The sequence below is a fragment of the Alternaria arborescens genome (genome assembly GCF_004154835.1).
Source record: "Alternaria arborescens strain FERA 675 chromosome Unknown contig_31, whole genome shotgun sequence".
NCBI lineage: Eukaryota > Fungi > Ascomycota > Dothideomycetes > Pleosporales > Pleosporaceae > Alternaria > Alternaria arborescens.
In genome coordinates this window covers 265,327-285,349 of record NW_021167886.1, presented here as the reverse complement: position 1 = coordinate 285,349, position 20,023 = coordinate 265,327, and the positions used below count along the sequence as shown (strand labels likewise).

Here is a 20,023-nt window from a genome sequence, read left to right as displayed (position 1 = left end):
TAGTGCATCGAATCGCCTGCAGAGCAGGGACAATCAACTTTACGGCGAGACAGGTCGGCACAGTATTAGTCAAGCAACCACCATTCGCACTCATCGCATCATTACAGTCGAGTATGGTTTTGACACAGACCCTCGCTTCGAGATATGGCGCTTCATCTAGCTACAACAGCTACCTACGCATACAAGCCTCTCGCTGCACGTCGCATCAGACTCCTCAAACTACCCAAAGACGTCGATTCTCAATGTCAACTAGCGCCTACTCTTGTAGATGTATCGTTGGATACGCCACCCGCATACGAAACGGTCTCGTACGTATGGGGCGAGCAGATCAAATCATGCCTTTTCAATTTCAGCTTCGGTACATCGGTTCCAGTCACTCCAACTTTACGCGCCACGATTGAGCGACTTCGCCCACATTGCCAGACGTGCTACCTTTGGGTCGACCAGCTATGCATCGACCAGGCTAGCATCCCCGACCGCAATCAGCAAGTAGCTCTTATGGGCGAGATTTACAGCAAGTGCCAACGCGTTATGATCTGGCTGGGACAAGACGTGCACCACTCCGGATACCTGGCATACTACTTCAACGACGGACTACCCCCAGAACTTCAGCGAAAGACAAATCATACGCGCGTTTCGTCCTCTCGGTTGGAACAACCTGATGCGCAATCCTTTGTCCGGTTCTTACTAGCACTGACGTGGTTTACCAGGGCGTGGGTGGTGCAAGAGGCTGTATTGCCTCCCAAAGCATCATGCTTCCTCGGCCCTTTCACCTTCTCCATCGAGGACCTCTGGGCCATTGTAGTCCATCACAGAGCTGCAGAACGTTACTTTGTACAAACGGAATACAGTAGTATACGCCAGCATCCCGGATATTTCGTGCTGAATGAGATCATGCGCTTGCGACAACAAGAGCGATACCGGAGTAAGAGAACGCACAACCCAGCAATTTGCTTCTACCACTCACTGTCCATCTTTGCTCCGAGATGCATGACGACGAGTCGGCATGATATCATCTATTCCTTCTTGGGATTACAGAGAGATCCCCGTGTGCGCATCATACCCGACTACGATCTGGACTGGAGCGTTGTGCCTGTGATAGCGACAAGCACAATTTGCGAGGCGACAGAGAGTTTGAATCTGTTTGGTATGTTGCACCGAAAAGCAGGTGATGAGAGTCGATGGCCGAACCTCCCGTCCTGGGTGCCAGATTGGTCGAGAAGACTAGAGGCTGAACCCATGGTGTTTCCTCGGAGCTGGATGTACTTCAAATCTGCTTCTGGAATGGCGCACAAAGCTAGGAAATCCAGTGGTCTACCCGCATCGCATCTGGTAGTCCGGGGAAAGATTATCAGCGAGGTGGCGCACAAGTTCCCTTTCTCCCGGGGCAGTGGAGAGCCGCTTGCGAATCGCCATGGATGGGATGTTTGCTCTTACCTCAACATACGGCGTTTACATCATCTCCTGAAGAAGACATGGCCAAACGATACGACAGCCCCGCCGATAGTGCGTCTTCTGAAAGTCATCTTGGCCGACGGCTCTTTCACGCTGAACCAGAAGCTACGAGAGCATTGCAGCGAAGGCTTGCTAGATTCTGATATGGACGAGTTGGCTGCAACGTACTGGTTCCTTGAGTCCCCGGTGAAACAAGAGGACACCGAGACGACGGATCGCCCCAAGATGGATGATGATGATATGGGGAAACGAGCGACTAGACTGCGTGACCATGCCCGTGTAGCCTGGGGAAGACAACTGATAGTCAGCCGCGATTGGAGACTAGGGCTTGCGCATATAACAGCCCACGAGGGAGACGTGATTTGTATTGTCCACGGTTCCAAAGTACCGCTCGTGTTGCGCCGCCTCCAGAGTGGACGTTACCGCTTGATAGGCCAGTGCTACTTTGAGAGCGTCATGCGCGGCGAAGAGGTCACTTGGGGTGAAGACGATGCAGATGAATTTATACTTGAATGAGCAATACTTGTTGGCCTTCCAAGACGTCTTCTGGCATTGAAACCTCCCTTAACCCTCGTCGGCAGCATCGCCCATTTTCTCCACATCAACCTCGCCAATAACGCCCTTCAACAACTCGGGCACAATTTGCGCGGCATCGCCCTGGAAGAACCAGTCGCCGTCGTACAGTCCGCCCGCAGGCACGTCATTAGAATCCATATTGATAATCGCCACGCGCGCGCCTTTACTGCGGGCCAAGTCGACGTAGCCCGCCGCGGGATAGACCTTCGCACTCGTGCCAATGACCATGATGAGATCGATACCCGCCCTGTCCGACACAAAGGCATCGACATCCTCCATGACCTTGTTGGGCAGGGCTTCCCCGAACCAAACGACGCCGGGACGGAGGAGGCCGCGTTGACACTTGGGGCAGTGGGGCAGGTGGTTGTAGTCCAATTCAGGAATGGCGACGTTGACGTCTGCAATGTCTAGTTCGCGGGCGGATGTAGTAGTGGGGTCGAGGGGTGCAGAGGAGCCGTCGTCGGCGGTGGGTATAGCGAGAGCGGGGACTATGGGATCGGCATAGTTATTCTTCTCGACATAATTGCAGAAGAAATCCGAGCACTTGACGTCGAAGAGGGAACCGTGCAGCAACTTGAGCTTCTCAGCTGGGTGCTGTGCGCGGGGCGATAGGCCTGGTTGGTTGGTAGTCGCATTAGCTATACACGCCATGACGATAGAAGGAGTCGGGGTACGATGCTTACCGTCGACATTCTGACTCAGCGTGATGAAGGCGTCCTTCTTCCTCGCTAGCTCTGCGAGGGCGTAGTGGGCGGGGTTGGGCTTGGCTTGGAGTGCCATGTGTCGTCTGTAGCTGTAGAATTGCCACACGAGCCCTGGGTCGCGCTCGAATGCGCCCGGCGTGGCCAGTGATGTCGCGTCATACGTCCTCCACAAGCCGCCAGCGCCTCTGAACGTCGGCAAGCCGGAAGAGGCCGACAGCCCTGCGCCCAAGAGGGCGAGGATGCGCGTTGACTTGGCGAGGTGCTGTTGGAAGCTTTCGAGGTCTTTTGGCGGGACGGCGCTGGGTTTGGCGGCCGTGGTGGCCATTCTGCGGATGAGGGTGGGGAGGATCACGGTGACGGGCGGGGGGATCACGGTGCCGAGGGGGGCGGTCTTCTTCTTCGCAGACTGTGTATGCGAAGAGAGGGACAGTTTAGTGGTGGTGATACTGGTGTCATGTATGCGTTGTTTGTCCGACACATCGGCTGGCAGAGATGGGGGCCTGGAGGTGGTTGCGGGGGAAGCTGCAAGGTACGACGTCAGCTCTCTTCCCCACTAACTGCAATTCCCGCTAGCTAGCGCTGCCCACGACGTCGGGAATCGCCATGGTCTCTCCGACGTCCGGTAAACACCATGACTGTTGGCCTGAGACTGCTCCGGCCCACGACGCGGTCAGGGTTATCTAGGGTTAGGTTGGAGGGACGACTGTGGAATTCAAGGACACAATGGAACACGACGTGGAATACAACGAGGAATGCGACGACGTATTCTGCCGTGCCAGCGTCTGAACTCCGATTTGGCCAACCGCTGCACGAAACGCATCCACACCTACTCAAGGCTGGGGAAGGTGATGACCACCCGGGGAAACTCTTGCCCGCTACTAACACGCCCCAACAGTGACGCCCGGCATCACCGCCCTCGAGTACCACCACCGCCGCTGCGCCCTCGCCAAAGAAATCCCCCCAAACTCGGCCGCCATATTCGCTGCAAACGACCTGAAATACGCTTCCGGCGCCGTCTTCTACAAATTCCACCAGGACCCCGATTTCCTCTATCTGACCGGCTTCAAGGAACAAGATGCGCTGGCCATTATCGAGAAACACGAGGGCGAGGATTTCACCTTCCACCTCTACGTGCGGCCCAAGGACGCGCGCGTCGAAGCCTGGGAAGGCCCTCGCTCTGGCGTCGACGCCGCAACCGATGTCTTCAATGCCGACGTCAGCGGCAGCATCGACGACCTCCCGCGCCTCCTCCCCGACATTGTAAACCGCGTCCAGGCAATCTACACCGACCTGCCCCAGTCCCGCGTCTCAAAGAACCTGTTATCGCGCTACCTCTCCGGTGCAGAACCCTCGCGTACGGGCGGCATCTACACCGTGTTCCGCGATGCGCCCGCTTCTATTCGGCCCCTCCGGCCCCTCGTCAACGAGCTCCGTCTGATCAAATCAGAAGCCGAGATCAAGAACATGAGGCACGCGGGTCAGCACTCTGGCCGCGCCATTACAGATGCGATGCGGCAGTCGTTTACCCGGGAAAAAGACTTGGATTCCTTCCTAGACTACTGGTTCAAGCAGGATGATTGCGATGGCCCGGCCTATGTCCCCGTCGTTGCGGGCGGCATCAACGCAAACACCATACACTACGTCTCCAACGACATGCGCCTGAACCCCAATGAACTCGTTCTCGTCGACGCGGGAGCGCAGTATGGTGGCTACGTTACAGACATAACGCGTACATGGCCTGTCTCAGGCAAATTCTCGCCAGCCCAACGCGATCTCTACAGTCTGCTGCTTGCCGTCCAACGTTCGTGCATCTCCCTCTGCCGCACAGACTCGCACTTTACTTTGGACAAACTACACCACACAGCTTCCAACTCGCTCGCTAGCGGGCTCAAAGATCTAGGCTTTGATATGACGAGCACTACAGACGCTATACAAACTCTCTTCCCCCACCACGTTGGTCATTATGTAGGGCTGGATGTACACGACAGTCCTGGTCTGAGTCGCAGCAGGAAATTCGAAAAGGGCATGTGTGTTACGGTTGAGCCGGGCATCTACGTGCCCGATGATGAGCGCTGGCCCAAGTGGGCGAGGGGAATGGGCATGCGGATTGAGGATAGTGTTTGTGTGGATGAGGAGAGTCCGTTTGTGCTTACGACGGAGGCGGTGAAGGAGGTTGTTGATATTGAGGCGTTGAAGTGAAGAGGGGGCGAGTTGAGGCGATAGACAAGTAAAGAGGGAGAGAGAGAGAGAGAGCTGAACCACACAAAAAGTGGATCCTGCAGTTTCCTCGTTCTGAGCTACTACTAAACTATGACATGGTCATGTTTCTTGTTTGTTCTTTCTCTGTTCCGCTCGTATCTTCCTTATTACTTACTTGAATACTCCTTCTCCTCCCCCTTCTCCTCCCATACCATTACCATTTTTTGGTTTACTTGCGTAACTCCCCCCATGTCTACATTAACCGAGCTCTTGGGTTTTTACTCGATACGATTGGTGTGCCAGCCAGCACACAAAAAGCGAATGTTCATAATAATACATGCAAACATTCTTCTTCTTCTGATTCTTCTCCTTCTGATTCTTCTTCTCCTTCTTCTTCTTTTCCTCCTTCCTGCATGTTGAGACCGCGATCTTGAGATATATATGCAACGATTCGACGACTTTTCATCAAAGTACAAGTTACTCGATAACAACAACCGGAGGCGTTGTGGCGGAGTGGTTATCGCGCAAGACTAGAAATCTTGTTCCTTCGGGAGCGTCAGTTCGAATCTGGCCAACGTCGTCTTTTTTTATTTGCTGAGTGAGCGGATGGGAAAAGAGGTGCTTCCGCTGCTCTATATTCGGGAGATTCTTTCTTTCTTTCTTTCTCCTTCTTCTTCTTTCCCTGTTCCATGTTCAATGTTTGGTTGCCTTCTCGTCTAATGTCCTTATTTCGTAAATGGCGCGTTCGATTTCGGTTACTAGTCCTGGTTGTCGCCGTTGTATGGGTTGTTTAGCTCTTATCCATCTTTGTTGCTGCGGTTCCTGAAATTGGAACCAAAGGCACAATTAAGCATCACTGTCAATATCTGAACATCGTAGCTGATAGCGGTGGTGAAAAGAAACCGGCAGCATCCCCTCCCCTCCCCTCTCCCCTCCTTTCCTTTCACCAGCTATGTGTGGATATCGTGCGTTATCGTTGTCGTCGTTATTATATCGCCCTAAAACCTCCGTGTCGCGCAACTTTTCACAACGCATGGAAATGGTAATTCCCCCACCCATCCAACTCATACCTGAACAGCTTCTCAGTCGGCTGATCGTTATCGGGCCACGGCAAATACTTTGGATCGACTTTGCCTTCAGCAGGCGGCCGGAGCACCATGATGACCTCATCGGGAAACGCATCCGCTATCTCGGCCCAAACAAACGGCTCGCTCGTCTTGACGATCGAGTAGATGAATTGGTAGGCGCGCGCCGCGAGCGCATTCGTGTCGCACATGGCGCGGAGTAACGAGACGAGTTGGCGGACGGCTTGGATCGAGGCGGCGGCTGCGTTGCGGAAGTGGTCGGGGCAGGATATGGCGATCATGAGGACGGCGAGTGCTTGCATGACTATTGTGAACAAGTAAGAAAACAAGGCGCTTAGTAAAGTGTGTGTGTGTGTGTGGAAAGACACAGGTGATTTCGAACTTACTGTTATGGACGATTGTCCACCACGGCCCTTTCTCATACAGACTCTTGATGTGAGACTCCGATGCTAGTAGCGAGGCAACGTCCTGTGCCGCTCGTACACACATATCCGCCACTGACTGATCGAGCGAATTGAAATCGTCGGTCCCTGCTTCAGAACACCGTTCGACGCGACGGAGTGAGGGACGAGTAGACAGTATCTTCAATCGGTAGTACTGAAGCTTAAGCAAGAATCCATCGCGCTGCTGCTGCTGCTGCTGCTGCTGCTGCCTGTTAACGGGATTGTTCCATTCCTGAGAATGGAGCTCGGGGAGGTGGTCGACTGCCCACTTGTCGAGGTCGCCGACGAGCGAGACGGTCGCTTGCTGCAGGTAGTCCCAAGACGGCGCCGATCTACGCTGCGTGTATAGGTTGGAGATGATTTGCTGCGTCAGCAGGTTCAAGTTTGTATCGGCGTCTAGAAAATCGAAATTGACTGTGCCGGTGGCGGCGCGTTGTTGTGTTTGTTGTTGGTTCGAAGCAAGGACGCCGGGGAGAGGCGTCGTAATGTCTTCATTGGGTATGATACTCGGCCGACCCGTAATCGAACTAAGCAGGCTTTCCAGGGAATGTAGGCTCCACCAGGTGCATATCATGCTTTGCCTTTGGGCAGCCGAGACGGTCTGTTCGTCGTGTTGGACGTGCAGTCCGAGCGAAAAGGCTGCTCGCATCGCTATGCCTACCATTACCCAGGCCCTGCCAACCACTCGTCAGCATACGGCGTATATTGATTAGAAACCGTTCCTTGGCGGAACAAAGCAAAAGTGCGCTCAATCCCAAACATATTGTAATACATACCGATTGACATGGCCGACAGTCATGTAGTACACAGCAAAGAGACCCGCAGCCTGCAAGCGTTCAGCGTCAGTCAGATGGGGAATTTAGCGCAACAGAACTTGCCTGCGTGGTAAGGAGATCTGGGATTGACAAGACGACAATGGTGTCATTTATACTAAGCAACTGAAACGCGCGCGAAAGGTAGATGACGTGGTCCAACTCGTCGGCTCGCCAGTCGGCCTGGATGAGGTGGGAGAACTTGGCGCCTATGGCGAAGACGAGGTTCACGAGCGCAAACCATTTCTCCGGGCAGTGTATCGCCTGGCCGTTGCGGACCAAAGTGTAGTACTGATGCAGTTGGTGTTCGATCGTTACTGGAAGGATGGGAAAGGAACTCTGGACGGTCTGGGTATAACATTGAAACAGAAGCGCTGCAGTTTGTTCTGGTGGTAGTTCAAAAGGATTCCCGCAGTTTGTGAGCTTGATACCTTCGTCGTCAAGATAGTAGTTGGTAAGAGAGATTGGTTGTTGAAGCTGAGTTGCGGGAATAGACGCGGGGGATGCATCGAAAGTTGGCGAAGGTGGCTGAGAGAGCTGCGTGGCGTTGTCACCTGGACCAACGAAGACGGTCTCGACAGCCTGCACTCTATTTCGGAGGCTCTGCAGCCATTGCACTTCGGATATCTGACCCAGGAAACCTGCTTCAACTACATCAGGCTGTTCGCCTCCTTCTTCATCGGCAGATTCTTCGGGTACAATGTCGTCCAGTCGTGGGAGTGGTGATTGGTCAGACGTGGGCGATGTCTCTGCTGCGATTGGCACGTGGCTAGACGGCGAAGCGAAAGGGTGCATGCGCGAGTGTTGTTGGTACTGGTGAGCAACGGATGTTCGTGAAGAAGAGGATATGGAAACAGGAGACTCGATGTCGTCATCTGACTTAGCGGTATTAATTACACTTGCGATTCATTGCCAGTAGGTGTATACTTACGTCCTGGAGGGCATCTTCGATTCTGCGCCTGTCCTCGTCGCTAACGCGCAGACTGAGGTCTTTCAAGACAGATACGAGGGCCTGGTTGCGATCTTTCGCACTGCAAAAAGGTCAAACCTGGAACTGTGCAGCAAGACAGGAAGACTGACGTTGCTAGACGATCTTTCCGGGGGCGTTCGTAAAGACATGTCTTGCCTGTCTTTTCGCAATAGTTGCAACGGGGAAGGCCGCCACTACATTTGATCTCTAGCGTACGAGTGTCAGACAGTGATCAGGCGCGCGTAACTTGGGCATGGGTGATGAAAACCCACTCCTTTTGTGGCAATTTCGACATGCTCGTTGTACTCTATCTCTATGTCGAGACTTGGGAGTTGTGGGTGGCGGGGCGCGTCGGGCTGGCAAGCGTGGAATGGCAACCTTGAACTGCGACCCATAGGGACCAGCAGTCGGGGGACCAGTTCGCCTGTCGTCTTGCATCGGGCCGCTCGCGGAAACTCACGCTGCGTGGTAAGGAAACAAGAATCATTTCAACGCATCTCGAATCGTGTTTATGCAAATATCTGCGTCATGAGAGATGAGGGATTGGGGACGGACACTGCGGCTTGGCGGGAGGACAGTTGAGGTGATTGGTCTCGGTGCAGAAGGCCGTACAGCCAGTGCTGAGCTTGTCCGCGCCTTTGCCCTAAGTCTCAACCTTGCGCCGCTATTACAGGGGGCAAGACAACGTTGCGCTACAACTTGTCGCAGTGTACATGCCAATCATGGCCTCTCGCTGTGGTTATCAAGGAGCTTCATCGACCTGCAAACTCCAAGATCCGCACGCACTAGTCATCGGGCCCCTCTGCCGTTGTCCCCCCTCTGCCGTTCTGCCGCATCGCATCTGGAGTCGCACAATGCGCCACTAGGGGCTTCGCCTTACCAATGCGATGATGTTCCATCGGTGCCCGTCCAAGTCGACATGGGATTCAGCCCTGCCATTGAGAGATTTCGATCCGGTTCGGCACATCCTGCTCGTGACGTTAGCACTGCAGTTCCACGCGCTGGTGATTGGTCAGCACTAGTCATTTCCAGCTCAAGTACGTAGCTCGATTCGAGATAACCTTCACCGTACTTTGCCGAGGTTTCTTGGTGGTCTCCCCTAGAGCTCGCCTAAGCACGCCGTCTTCGTGCCGTTTAGATTTACTGTTCCCACTCTAGACTGAGCGAGACGGGGACGTCAGCGAAAACGCTCACCATCTTAACACCATACCTACCTCTGTGAAACGGTGGAACATTGCAATAGATGTCGCATTACAAGGCATCGTTGAGGCATCGTTGAGGCTCTTTTCCTAGGAAGCAGATACCACAGACTCAAAAGGGAATAAGGGACGACTGTCACTCTCGAGCGGCGAAGAAGCGGCACGGTTGTGCAGTCGGGACTAGAAACACGTAGGTGCGCGTCGCCGGCAAGGTTAGACGCCCGTATCGTGCAAGGAATAGGATCAACCCTCTCCCGATGTGGTGAAGGAAGAGCGAAAAGGAAAGAAGGAAGCTAATGGATAAACTCAACACGTGATCTCAGAGGAACTCAGCACGGGTTTCGAGCAAAGGCAACGAGCTGAAGGCTGGGTCAAGGGTATCTCACGGCAATCCTGTCGAAGATCATGCGGGTGAGGTGTCCGTGTGCACGTGTGTGTTGCAAAGATGCGACATTGGTTGCTGCTTTACTAGCGTTTCGTACGAGAATGGCCTACCTGTCTTGTTCTTTTGGCCATCGAATATGCGATGTCGCAATTGCGAGGTGAGTGTTGTTTGTGTTGCGTTGATATAGGGTCTCACTAGCGTGGCCACGAAAGAGCAACGAATGGGATGGAATTTTTGGGAGAAAGGCATCTTTTCGATATGTGAAATCGGTTTTGGCACAAAACCATTCGGCCTAGGAATGATCGTGATTTTCGTATGAATATGCTCATTGGCTTCTTCCCCTCGCTCAGACATACTCCAGCCAAATCCCGCCAACGTCACTCTCTCCTTCTCCACCATCCAGTCTCTCCCGGGTACCTCCCATCTTTCCAGCCTTCGCAACTGTCACGAGAACGACATCTCCATACCAGAACCCCTGTTCTGCGATGCGCTTCCGCTCTTCCTCGTTCTTGGGCAAGCGTAGCACAATTTCCGCGCCACCCTCGAGCTTCTCAACTTGCTGCACGCGTCCAAGCAAGAAGCTGATTTCCCCGTAGTCTTCTCTCCCAGCATAACCGATGATGCTTTCGTACACAGTCTTTGTCTCGTCGAGCATAGCCTGATCCCGCACAATGATGCTGAATTGTCTGACCCCCAGCGCGCCACACGGATGTGCGGTCCTCGCCTTATCCAGCGGCACACGAACATTACGCGGCGTGACATCGTGGCAGAAGAACGGCACCTTGCTTCTGATACCCTGACCTCCCTTCTCTCCTTTAGGAAAGGTGACGGCCCACGCTACATCAACACCATCAGCTCTTTTCCTTCCGCCTTTGATCGGCTCTGAATAACTCTCTGTCATCCATGTGCGGTTCTTTTCGGGTGTAAGAGAATTTGTCAGGCACCAGTCTTTCCACCCTACGAAGTCGGCGTCTGGACCCCACCAATGGTCGCGTGCGAGGGACGGATTGATAAAGGAGATGAGCTCGATGTAGCATCCATCCGCGAGAAGTATCAAGACGTTCGATGTGGCGCCATCGGCGTGGAAGCCTCCAGGAGTAAGTGTGAAGTTGTCTGAGAAAAACGGTGGTACTTCGGGTAGTTGCGTGGTCGGGTTGGCAGGGACGAAGAGGATTAGATGGTCCAGACATTGCTGTAATGGAGCCATGGTGAAGTGGTCTACCCGGTGCGGTGGTAACTAGCTTGAGTATGGGAATAACGACGCGCTTTAATACCAAAGTATAGTCATGCGAGATCTTTCGTGCTGATATGTGAAAAGATAGTGCACGCACGTGGAGTCATCGCATTTGGCCGAAACGGAAGAGATCTACGGCGATTGCGGAGGGGGTACTTAGCTTCAGCCGTCATTGTGCTAGACCTGTGCATCACTTGCTGCTTCTTTGCCATGTTGTCGATAGCGACAAAAAGAGAGTGGAGCTCTCGAGACTTCGGAGTCTTCTTTGTTGTGGGTACAGAAGGATGAGGGCGCGTGGTTCGACAGGGAACAATGGTGGGGCGGATCAAGCCGCTTCACACCAGCCGGCTGCAGCAGCTATCCTCGCTTGCAGCAAAACAGTCTCGTTTCATGGCCATCGCCATTCCTATCGCATCAGCTGTGCATGCGGGCTTCGCGCATTTTGCCAATATCGCGTAATTGGCCACCATACGCACAACGCATGTAGGATCAATCAGTGTACGCCGTACGGTACCCTATTGGTGCTGCAGGCCGCCCAACATGCGTTCATTATCGTATCTAACTTCTGCGCTGAGCGGGGTCGTCTTACAATCGTTTGACTTTGCGATGGACGATGCGTCGTTGCGTTACGTGTTTTGAGCTTATGATTTGAAGACTGGAGGAAACGCGACAGTACAGCGATGCTCAGCGACTCAGATGACAACGTCGGCCGAATCGGCGCTGATGATGGTGACGCTCAAGCAGAGATCAGAGCACCGTCATCAGCCGTGAGGCCTCATACAGAAAACAAGGTCGATTCTTCGGAGGATGAAGTCGTTTGGAAAGGTCGATCGGCAGGTCGGACCACCCATCTTCCTACGAAGAGATCAATCAAAAGTCGAAATACCCCAGGCGCAACACCTTCGGTCGATCCGGCGTCTGACCATCGAGCGCGGCGGAGCGAGGCTGCGAAGAGCAGTATGACAACACCGAGTTACTCCTACCCATATTCGTCTGGGTTATACCAGCCGTATGCGCAGCCTTTTTGGCCACATTCGCCCACTTATCCATTAATCTACCCGTCGGCCTACCCGCAATTTTATGCTTCGCCTGAACCATACAAGGATGCTAATCCGACGATTCAAGATGGTCTGTCGCAGCAAAATACCCATCACGGAGAAACGTCGAAGTCCAGAAGTAGGAGTGTGATGTTTTCTCCCGAAATCGCAACAATGGGCGAAAAGCCGCAGAAGTCGAGCAAGATAACATCAGAACCGACGAAGAAGGGTAAATCCAAGGAGAAGACGAAGATACGACGGAAGTTTTCATCGCCGCCCTCTGGCCCCGCCCACCACATAATCAACAAAGTAGACTCAATCAAAGGCGAAGATACAGCGATCCTTGATCACTCCAACATACCTCGACCAATGGTGGAGGAGCAGTCGGGTGATTCTTCCTCGCACTTCTTGTATGAAGATCCTACGCCTCCGTCTTATAGCAGGGGGCGCGCTGCCAGTGTCACGCCAGCACATCACGAAATGGTTCTCTACAGAGACCCACGAGTCTCAAACCTTGCTGGAGCAGCTCAAGAGCACATGACCAATCCGCTGTACCCACTCCACTACAATGCCATACACAGCGAGCCTCTTGCCAGTCATATTGAACCCCATAGATTCTCTCTCTACCCCAAGGGCATTGACAGGATGTCTTTAGATCTTCCATTCGGGATACAGGAATCTGAAGGCTTAACGATATCTCCTGATTCAATGCCCATGACAACGCTGGTCAATCCACTACAGACAGATCGTTTGCAACGCCCCAGTCGGGATCCTAGCCTCAAATCCATTGATACTGATCATGCTGAAGGAACACAAGCGTCGCATACAACGGTCGAAGACATGCACAGATCGGCAAACGATATGATAGTCACGGAGTCTCTTTCGCGAAAAGCTTCACAGCTCGACCTTGCTGATGGACGGACTAGCAGGCGCGCAAAGCATCACGAGTTAGAGGGATTGATCATCGCGGTCACAGTCCAAAGCAACCATGCTACCTTTTACTCGCAATTTTCGATCCCATCACAGATGAAGTGGCCGAACCACATGAGTGATGTCGACAACTTGAGGATGGATGTTAAGAGAGCTGTCAGTGCAAAGAGGCTGAGGAGAAGGGATGGCTCATTCTCAATGGAGCTATACTGCGAAGAAGGGCCATCTTCCGGCAAAGAAAACCAAGATCATCAGATGCAATGGCTGTAAGAGACTGGAAGTTTACTCCATCAAGGACTAGCACTAACTCGGTATCCCAGTCACATGCAAACGCATCGCCTGAACCTTACCGACTTTGAGGTTTGTTGAGCCAAAATCTTATATTACCTCATACAAAGGACTAGCGCGAGAAACGACGCTGGAAGCGACAAAGCAGCTGACTGCCAAAACAGAACGCCTGCTTGAATGCTCCAGATATCAGTAGTAAAACACGTTTCACGATGCTGAGACTCTTTGAACAAATCCGAACCAAACATCAAAAACAGCAATTCGATGGGTACTGCATCGAACCGGGTACAGTATTACGTTACGATGGAATGTCTTCTGGCACCACTGACACTACGCAATCCTCTGCTATCTTTATGTGCTTTCCATATCTTTCGGTAGGAGCGCGCCAGCAGACCGTTAAGTCACATGAGGATGAGTACCCTACCAGAAGCATACTGCAAACTCTCTACCCTTACGAATCGACTGCATTACGTGAGGAGACTCCGAGCTTTTGCAGTGATTCACCTCAAGCGTTAGATCAAGTACTCTACGTTCCCCAATGTTGGGTCGTTATTCTTAACTCCGGTAAGCACGCATGTGACAAATCATCTTTTACTACGATCTGACTACGATAGATACGGTGATCTCGTGTTCTGAGCTTAAGCTCGATAACCTGATAGACGAATCAATAACAATTTCGCATCATAAGAAGTACTTCCCACCTGTCACTAGTCATCAAGGCGAGGTCCCGATACGCGTTGAAGACTACCTGATTGACGACGATGAGTCTGATGTTTCGAGCATGACGGGTGCCTTCGACTCTCCTCTGGGTGACGTGGAAACACCACTTTCGGTTGGAACAAGAGATGACACAGTACAACAATTCCCAAGTCATTCGATTCTCAACCCGACCTTAGGTCCCACGGTAAAAGAGTCGACCATTTCCGAAGACCACCCATCAGCTGCAGGAAGTCCTCGCACGCAAGTCAGTTTCGGAAGTCTCCAAATCGCTGTACCCAATGATGAGACCCATGAAAAGCGACTCCAGAGTTCGTCGCTTACTGAAGAGGAAGCCGCCGAAGCAGAAGCGTCTATTCTTGCGGTATTAGACACATTGAAAAGCCCACATATGACCATTGAGTACCTGGAAAGGTTTAACACGTACATCACGTACGTTCTCACTCTATGGGATCGCGCTCCACCTGGAGAGCAAAGGCGTCAATCTAGTGTCCTGTCACGGTTGCAGGATGGCATGTTTCGTGCCGAGGTACTGCACGGTATGTGTGACATAGAATCTCAGGATTCAGTTTTTTCGTCAAATCTCGAATATCGCGACGCTATGCTAAAGGCACTTGGGTTTGTGGAATCGTCTGTTCAGAAAGAGCTTGAGAGTCTTGGAGAAGTAGTTATGGACGCGATGACCCTTTTTCGGGGAATCTCAGACTCCAATACTAGAAACGCGATCAGAATAGCGAAGAAAGCACTTCGAGATCAAAGAGAAGTAGTTAAGCTAGAAACTTCGGAAAGGTTGCCGTTGTCAGATTCGACTTCCGGATCAGGTGTTGACAATGTCAAGCCATTCTTGACCTGGGTCTTGGTCGATGCGGAACTAGATCAGAAAGAAAACACGGAGCGTGTTGCGGCTGAATATCTTCACGGGATGATGCGAGAGATCGAACAGAGTCTGCTTCAGAGGAACGAACACTCTTATGATTTATGTAGAGAACTCACGATCTCTGACCTAGTGTATTCTTTGCAAGCTTCAACGCCGCAGAGATCTCCTATGACTAGTAGCTCTGTTGCTCCCGGTCACCAACGAACGCCGAGCCGACCAGCACCATGGATGGCTACGTTACAGGTCTTGACTTCTTTCGGAACCATGTTAGAGAATCGTCCGCCGGAGGATCCTGTCCTTAGCGCACAGAAGAACATGGTTCGCGCTGCAATCGATGAGCTGTTTGCATGCTTGAAACGTTTTGTTGGGCTATATGTTCCGTGTGATTACGCACACTCGGTTTGCTACAAGCTCTGGGGTTCAATGGCGCTTCTCAATAACGTATGTTCATTCTCCAATATTTTATTCTCGAAAATGGGTGGATGACTAATCTCCATCTATCACTAAGGCGTGGTTCTAATGTGGAAAAACAACTTTGGCCTCCATGTACGAATCATGTATACTAACATCACAAATAGAGTGCGACGCTACTGTTCAAGGAAGAGGAGCATCCGAGGCCGCTCTACATCATACGCCCACTTCAGACCAGCTTCTTACGAGACCGGAATATCAAAAAGCCAATGGTTCCAATTAGTTCTTGTCTTGAGTGTAAAGACGGACACACATACAAATCGCATCAAGAGGCTCTGACTCATCTCAACAAGGTCCATTTTCGGGACAGCTCGTCGAGACATCATCAAACAGCACGCCGTTATTTTGTGCGTACCGAAAACGATCTTCGTAATGAACGAGCCAGCAAGCAACACCTGTGGCTGCTGCAGATTTGTATACAGTATTTTGAAACGTTGGTCACACGAGGAGAAAAACTACATTTAGGTGTCGCCGAAGGGAAGCAGACCGACCGTCGCCGATATCAACTACCGGATGGTCTACTTGACTGCTTTGAAGAAACTGTGCTCTTCCTCATGCAAGCGACGACGTCCGTCGTTGCTATCAGAAACGAAGCAAGCATATGGAAACATACACCAGGGAAAGCAATTGACGACCTAGAAAGCCCTGCAGTGCAAAGTGCTCTCGAGGAACTAGGGAAGCTGGGAGAATCCGCGCAAGCTTCTATGACTCGGGCTGAGAAAGCAGTAGTTCTTGCTGGGGGCGAGGGAAGTACGGTCAGCATCGGCAATGCAGGACCGGAGTTTTTGGTCTCGATTGTTCTCCAAAATATTGCGAGGAGGCATCTTTTGACCGACGTAAAGATGGATGTCAATCAATTGTACCAGGAGTATACTTCGAAATTGGTAAGCGCATCACGCTGAAGGACTCCAAATTTCACTGCTTGCAGCAATCATGCATCTGGATATGGCTAACAACGACCCTTCAGGAATACCAGATCTACCAATTCCCCCGCAAACGTCTACTCAGAACGATTCACAAACTCCAAGAAGAGCTCACTGTAGTTCAGCTTGTAAACTCCTGGCAAACGAAAGCATTCGATAATTTCCTTCAGATTCTGGACCCCAAAACCTTCAAGCTCCCTACATCCGATCGCATTAGTCTGTTTTTGCCTGAGTCAGAGTGTATTAGCGAAAGCCTCAAATCGCTGCAAAGCAAGGCGGTGGAGCTCGAAGCCCTCAAGAAACGCACGCAATATCTCCGTGAGCAACTGAAACAGAGCGTGGAGATCTTAGAGGAGGACCATGGCAAAGCTATCTTGATGTTCACTATAATCACCACCATCTTCCTACCGCTGTTAGTGTCCTCCATCATATCATGCTTACCCAGGCTAACAGGTTCTAGCTCTTTCGTAAGCAGCCTTTTTGGGATGAACACATCTGATATTCGAAACATCGATAGAACGCAAGCTTTCTTCTGGGTTATAGCCATTCCATTCACTGCTATTATTGTTCTTGTTGCGCTCTTGTTAGCTTATCGCGGGGACAAATTGTACGATCTTGTCGTGCAGACAATTCACGAAGTGAAAGAGCGGCACATGAAGACTGGCTTGCCAATAGCACCTTTACCAGATGAAAGAGAATGGGGGAATCTATTTTCATTCGCCAGGCCATCTCGGGCTCTACGCAGTCGGAGCAATGTCGCGACTAACAGCATTGAGCTGAACACTTTGGCCTCCGCGAGCCGATCCGCCCTCGTAACATGAGTTTCAACGTCTCAGCATCCAATGTTACCAGTCTACAACGCTTTCATCAACCCTTCGTGCTTTACATTCCAACTTCCATCTTTCGGAAAGCCTGGCGCATCACCTTCCGATCCTTGCCAACCCGCTGCGCAATACGCGATCGCATACAGGAATCCTGCATTACCTGGCATGAACGGTGGTGGAGTACCTCCATCTCCACCGCGGATTGCGAAACCTGCGTCGTCAAACTTCCAATAGTCATACGCGGTAAGATGGTAAATCGCACGCTCAGGATTACCTATCCGCGCACTATTGATGGCGAGAACAGGACGTCCCCAGCCACGGATCTTGTCATCAGTCCATACTTTCCAGACTTTATCGGCGGTACGAAGGGCAACTTCGGGGTCTACGGCAGGCGTGTCGGGGAGGATACCTTGCATCATGATGAGACTGCGAGGATCGCCATTGAGCTTTGGATCTTCCCACCAAGAGCTGTTGAGTCCGTCGTAAACGGTATACAAGCCGTCGATTTGAGGTGGGAGAGCTAGTTTCGTGGCAACGCGAGTCCATTTCTCAGGCACAGGCTGGTGCAGTTTGCGTTTCCACTCCGCGGCGGCATCCAATCCGTAGCGCCAATACGCAATCTCGTATGCCAGGTTGCGTGTAGAATTTGGTGGTGTGTTCTCGGTCACGCCGTAGGTCGGCGGGCCAAGGTCGTATTTGCCAGTAGTTGCGTTGAGGCCGGGGTAGGATGCCATGTAGTCCGCAGTAGCTGTCAGCACTTTGTCCCACTTCTGAAGTGTCTCTCGTGTCGGATTCGCCTCGTATGCAAGATTCGCGAGATAGAACGGGTGAGGTTGCTGCCATATAAGCTGAGCATTGACATCGCCCGGTGAGCTGACACCGGTCTCAAGCTCTGTCATCTTTGGCCATCGCGCACCCTCCCATCCCATGTATTTTGCACGAGCCAGGGATGAGGGAAGAAGTGTCTTGTATAGCTCGGGGAAGATGTTGTCAAAGTACTTCTGACGACCCCATGTGGCCCAGTGCGCGTTGTGCCAGATTAACATCTCCATGTGGAACTTTCCATACCAGCCATTGTTCATTAGCCCGCTTTCTTGCGGCGATTGACCTTTGGCCGCGCTATTGACACGCACATGGTACTGTGACTTGATAATGCGGCGCTGGAGCTCAGTTGCGTTCGGATTGGAAGATGCGGTGAGGTCAACAAAGCCCCCTTCTTTCCAATACTTATTCCAGCCTTTTACATTCTTTTCTAAGACCTTTTGAGGTAGGCTGGGCACCTGTTGGTCAGGTGAGAAATGGGCAGTGAAAGAGATCGAAGAGCTCGCGGCCACTGTATCCAGGGTATAGCGGTGTGCTTTGATGGATGTTGAATTTGGGGGCTCATTGCGGGTCAACTTAAGAGGTGATCCTTTTGGCCATCGCAGATTAGCAAAGTACCGCACTTCTTGCAAGTCATGCTGGATATGCGCCGATGTGCGATCAGTTCCATCCTCCACCAGTATAGTGCTGTGATTAAGAGGGAAGTCGTATACGCCCGCAAAGACCTACAAACATTGTTAGTATATAGCCGAACTCCCGCAAAGGGGATAGATCGACACATACCTCGTATTTGTACTTGGTACTGTGTATCGGCGGATACGGGAAGTCCATTTCCACATGCAAATCGCCACTTTGAATAAGTTTTGACTCAATGACAAAAGCCACAGCATCAGACTCAAAGTCGCCTTGTGTAACCACCTTTACATCTTTGCCGTTGACCTTGAAACTTGATGTGATGGTGCCATCCCACAACTCTAGTTCTTGTCTGGATTCAGTGATGAGAGACTCGTTGAGTCTATCTCCTTGATAGCGGAGGCCAATACGACCCAGGTTCAGTCGGTTTGGGTTGCTAATTAGCCACTGAGTTGCTTGCTTGAGCTTGGGGTCTGGGATGTCGTAGTAGACTTCACGCCCATATGTCTCGCGCACAACGCCCTTGTAGTCTGAAGGTAACTCCCTGTATGCATTGGTTAGTGTTCGATGGCACGGCTTTGAAGTTCATACCCATTCGCAGGGAGCGAGTCGTTATGCCAGGCCCAGCTGGATAGCGTGTTGAACGGCAAGTATGTCTGCCTTGCAAGTCAATCAAGTGGTAGTAGCGGTAGCCAAACAAATGTACCTGCATCCCTGTGGTGTCGACATTGAAGGCAAAGTTGCCATTGCCAACCTGGAGAGGTGTTGTCTCATTGTCAATGAGGTCGGATCGCACGATATTGAACTGTGAGACCACGGAATGCCTGCTAAATTAGAAATGTATCTGCAGGACGGGTGGTGTATCAACCTATCAATATTCCCGTAGACCGCGCCTACCAGCAGTAGGGCGCAGCATACTCGTACGCTGTGGGAGTGCATCTTTGCTGTAGACCCTTTCTATGGTGTGGGTGCAGTGAGAGCTACGGCGTACTCGCAGAGGCATTTGTACCTGATGGCGAGACAGCATGTAGGATTGGATCAGCAGATGACCCCATGCCCGTGGAGCACCTTATTCCGGGGTAAATGTACACCGAGAAGGATCCCCAGGGCTATCATGGTTCGTGTTCGGTTAGCGATGGATTGACCCCAACCCTCCCCGCCTTTCGCGAAGCTTGATTAATTCCTCCAGTGGCGCAGGTCCGGAACTTCACACTCTCGCGACTAGTTGAGGGGCATTTCTAATGATGGAGCGCAGCTCGACCTACACATTCCATTTTGTTTGAAGTCAGCTTGCGAAACACGAATAAAGATATGGAAATGCAATCGCAATACTACACAAAGACAACAGGAACGACGTGGCACAGGGCAAGGTCAATGTCTACGAAATCCCTGCGAAGAACCTTATTTGCGAACTACTGGGTACCTGCGTCGACGGAAGA

General features: G+C 51.9%; 8 protein-coding genes across 8 annotated transcripts; 3 read left to right on the top strand and 5 right to left on the bottom strand.

The window, feature by feature from the left end:
* Positions 1-144: 144 nt before the first annotated feature.
* Positions 145-1,971, top strand: AA0111_g10052 (hypothetical protein; the record flags this gene model as incomplete). Its single annotated transcript, XM_028643759.1, has 1 exon — positions 145-1,971. The coding sequence occupies one exon, from the start codon at positions 145-147 to the stop codon at positions 1,969-1,971; it is 1,827 nt and encodes a 608-aa protein (XP_028502439.1).
* Positions 1,972-2,019: 48 nt separating this feature from the next.
* Positions 2,020-3,060, bottom strand: AA0111_g10051 (hypothetical protein; the record flags this gene model as incomplete). Its single annotated transcript, XM_028643758.1, has 2 exons — positions 2,020-2,645; positions 2,715-3,060. 2 exons carry the CDS (start codon positions 3,058-3,060, stop codon positions 2,020-2,022), a joined length of 972 nt encoding a protein of 323 aa, XP_028502436.1.
* A 306-nt stretch (positions 3,061-3,366) lies between these two features.
* Positions 3,367-4,934, top strand: AA0111_g10050 (Intermediate cleaving peptidase 55; the record flags this gene model as incomplete). The annotated part of the gene is made up of 2 exons (XM_028643757.1): positions 3,367-3,580; positions 3,631-4,934. 2 exons carry the CDS (start codon positions 3,367-3,369, stop codon positions 4,932-4,934), a joined length of 1,518 nt encoding a protein of 505 aa, XP_028502437.1.
* Positions 4,935-5,958: 1,024 nt separating this feature from the next.
* AA0111_g10049 (hypothetical protein) lies at positions 5,959-7,111 on the bottom strand (the record flags this gene model as incomplete). The annotated part of the gene is made up of 2 exons (XM_028643755.1): positions 5,959-6,323; positions 6,406-7,111. The coding sequence occupies 2 exons, from the start codon at positions 7,109-7,111 to the stop codon at positions 5,959-5,961; spliced, it is 1,071 nt and encodes a 356-aa protein (XP_028502404.1).
* A 193-nt stretch (positions 7,112-7,304) lies between these two features.
* Positions 7,305-8,069, bottom strand: AA0111_g10048 (hypothetical protein; the record flags this gene model as incomplete). The annotated part of the gene is made up of 1 exon (XM_028643754.1): positions 7,305-8,069. The coding sequence occupies one exon, from the start codon at positions 8,067-8,069 to the stop codon at positions 7,305-7,307; it is 765 nt and encodes a 254-aa protein (XP_028502368.1).
* Positions 8,070-10,174: 2,105 nt separating this feature from the next.
* AA0111_g10047 (hypothetical protein) lies at positions 10,175-11,035 on the bottom strand (the record flags this gene model as incomplete). The annotated part of the gene is made up of 1 exon (XM_028643753.1): positions 10,175-11,035. One exon carries the CDS (start codon positions 11,033-11,035, stop codon positions 10,175-10,177), a length of 861 nt encoding a protein of 286 aa, XP_028502410.1.
* A 1,238-nt stretch (positions 11,036-12,273) lies between these two features.
* Positions 12,274-17,126, top strand: AA0111_g10046 (hypothetical protein; the record flags this gene model as incomplete). The annotated part of the gene is made up of 7 exons (XM_028643752.1): positions 12,274-13,295; positions 13,350-13,389; positions 13,482-13,881; positions 13,932-15,352; positions 15,490-16,266; positions 16,350-16,717; positions 16,766-17,126. The coding sequence occupies 7 exons, from the start codon at positions 12,274-12,276 to the stop codon at positions 17,124-17,126; spliced, it is 4,389 nt and encodes a 1,462-aa protein (XP_028502369.1).
* Positions 17,127-17,158: 32 nt separating this feature from the next.
* On the bottom strand, positions 17,159-19,523 carry AA0111_g10045 (hypothetical protein; the record flags this gene model as incomplete). The annotated part of the gene is made up of 5 exons (XM_028643751.1): positions 17,159-18,676; positions 18,735-19,128; positions 19,176-19,240; positions 19,291-19,389; positions 19,503-19,523. The coding sequence occupies 5 exons, from the start codon at positions 19,521-19,523 to the stop codon at positions 17,159-17,161; spliced, it is 2,097 nt and encodes a 698-aa protein (XP_028502371.1).
* Positions 19,524-20,023: the final 500 nt, after the last annotated feature.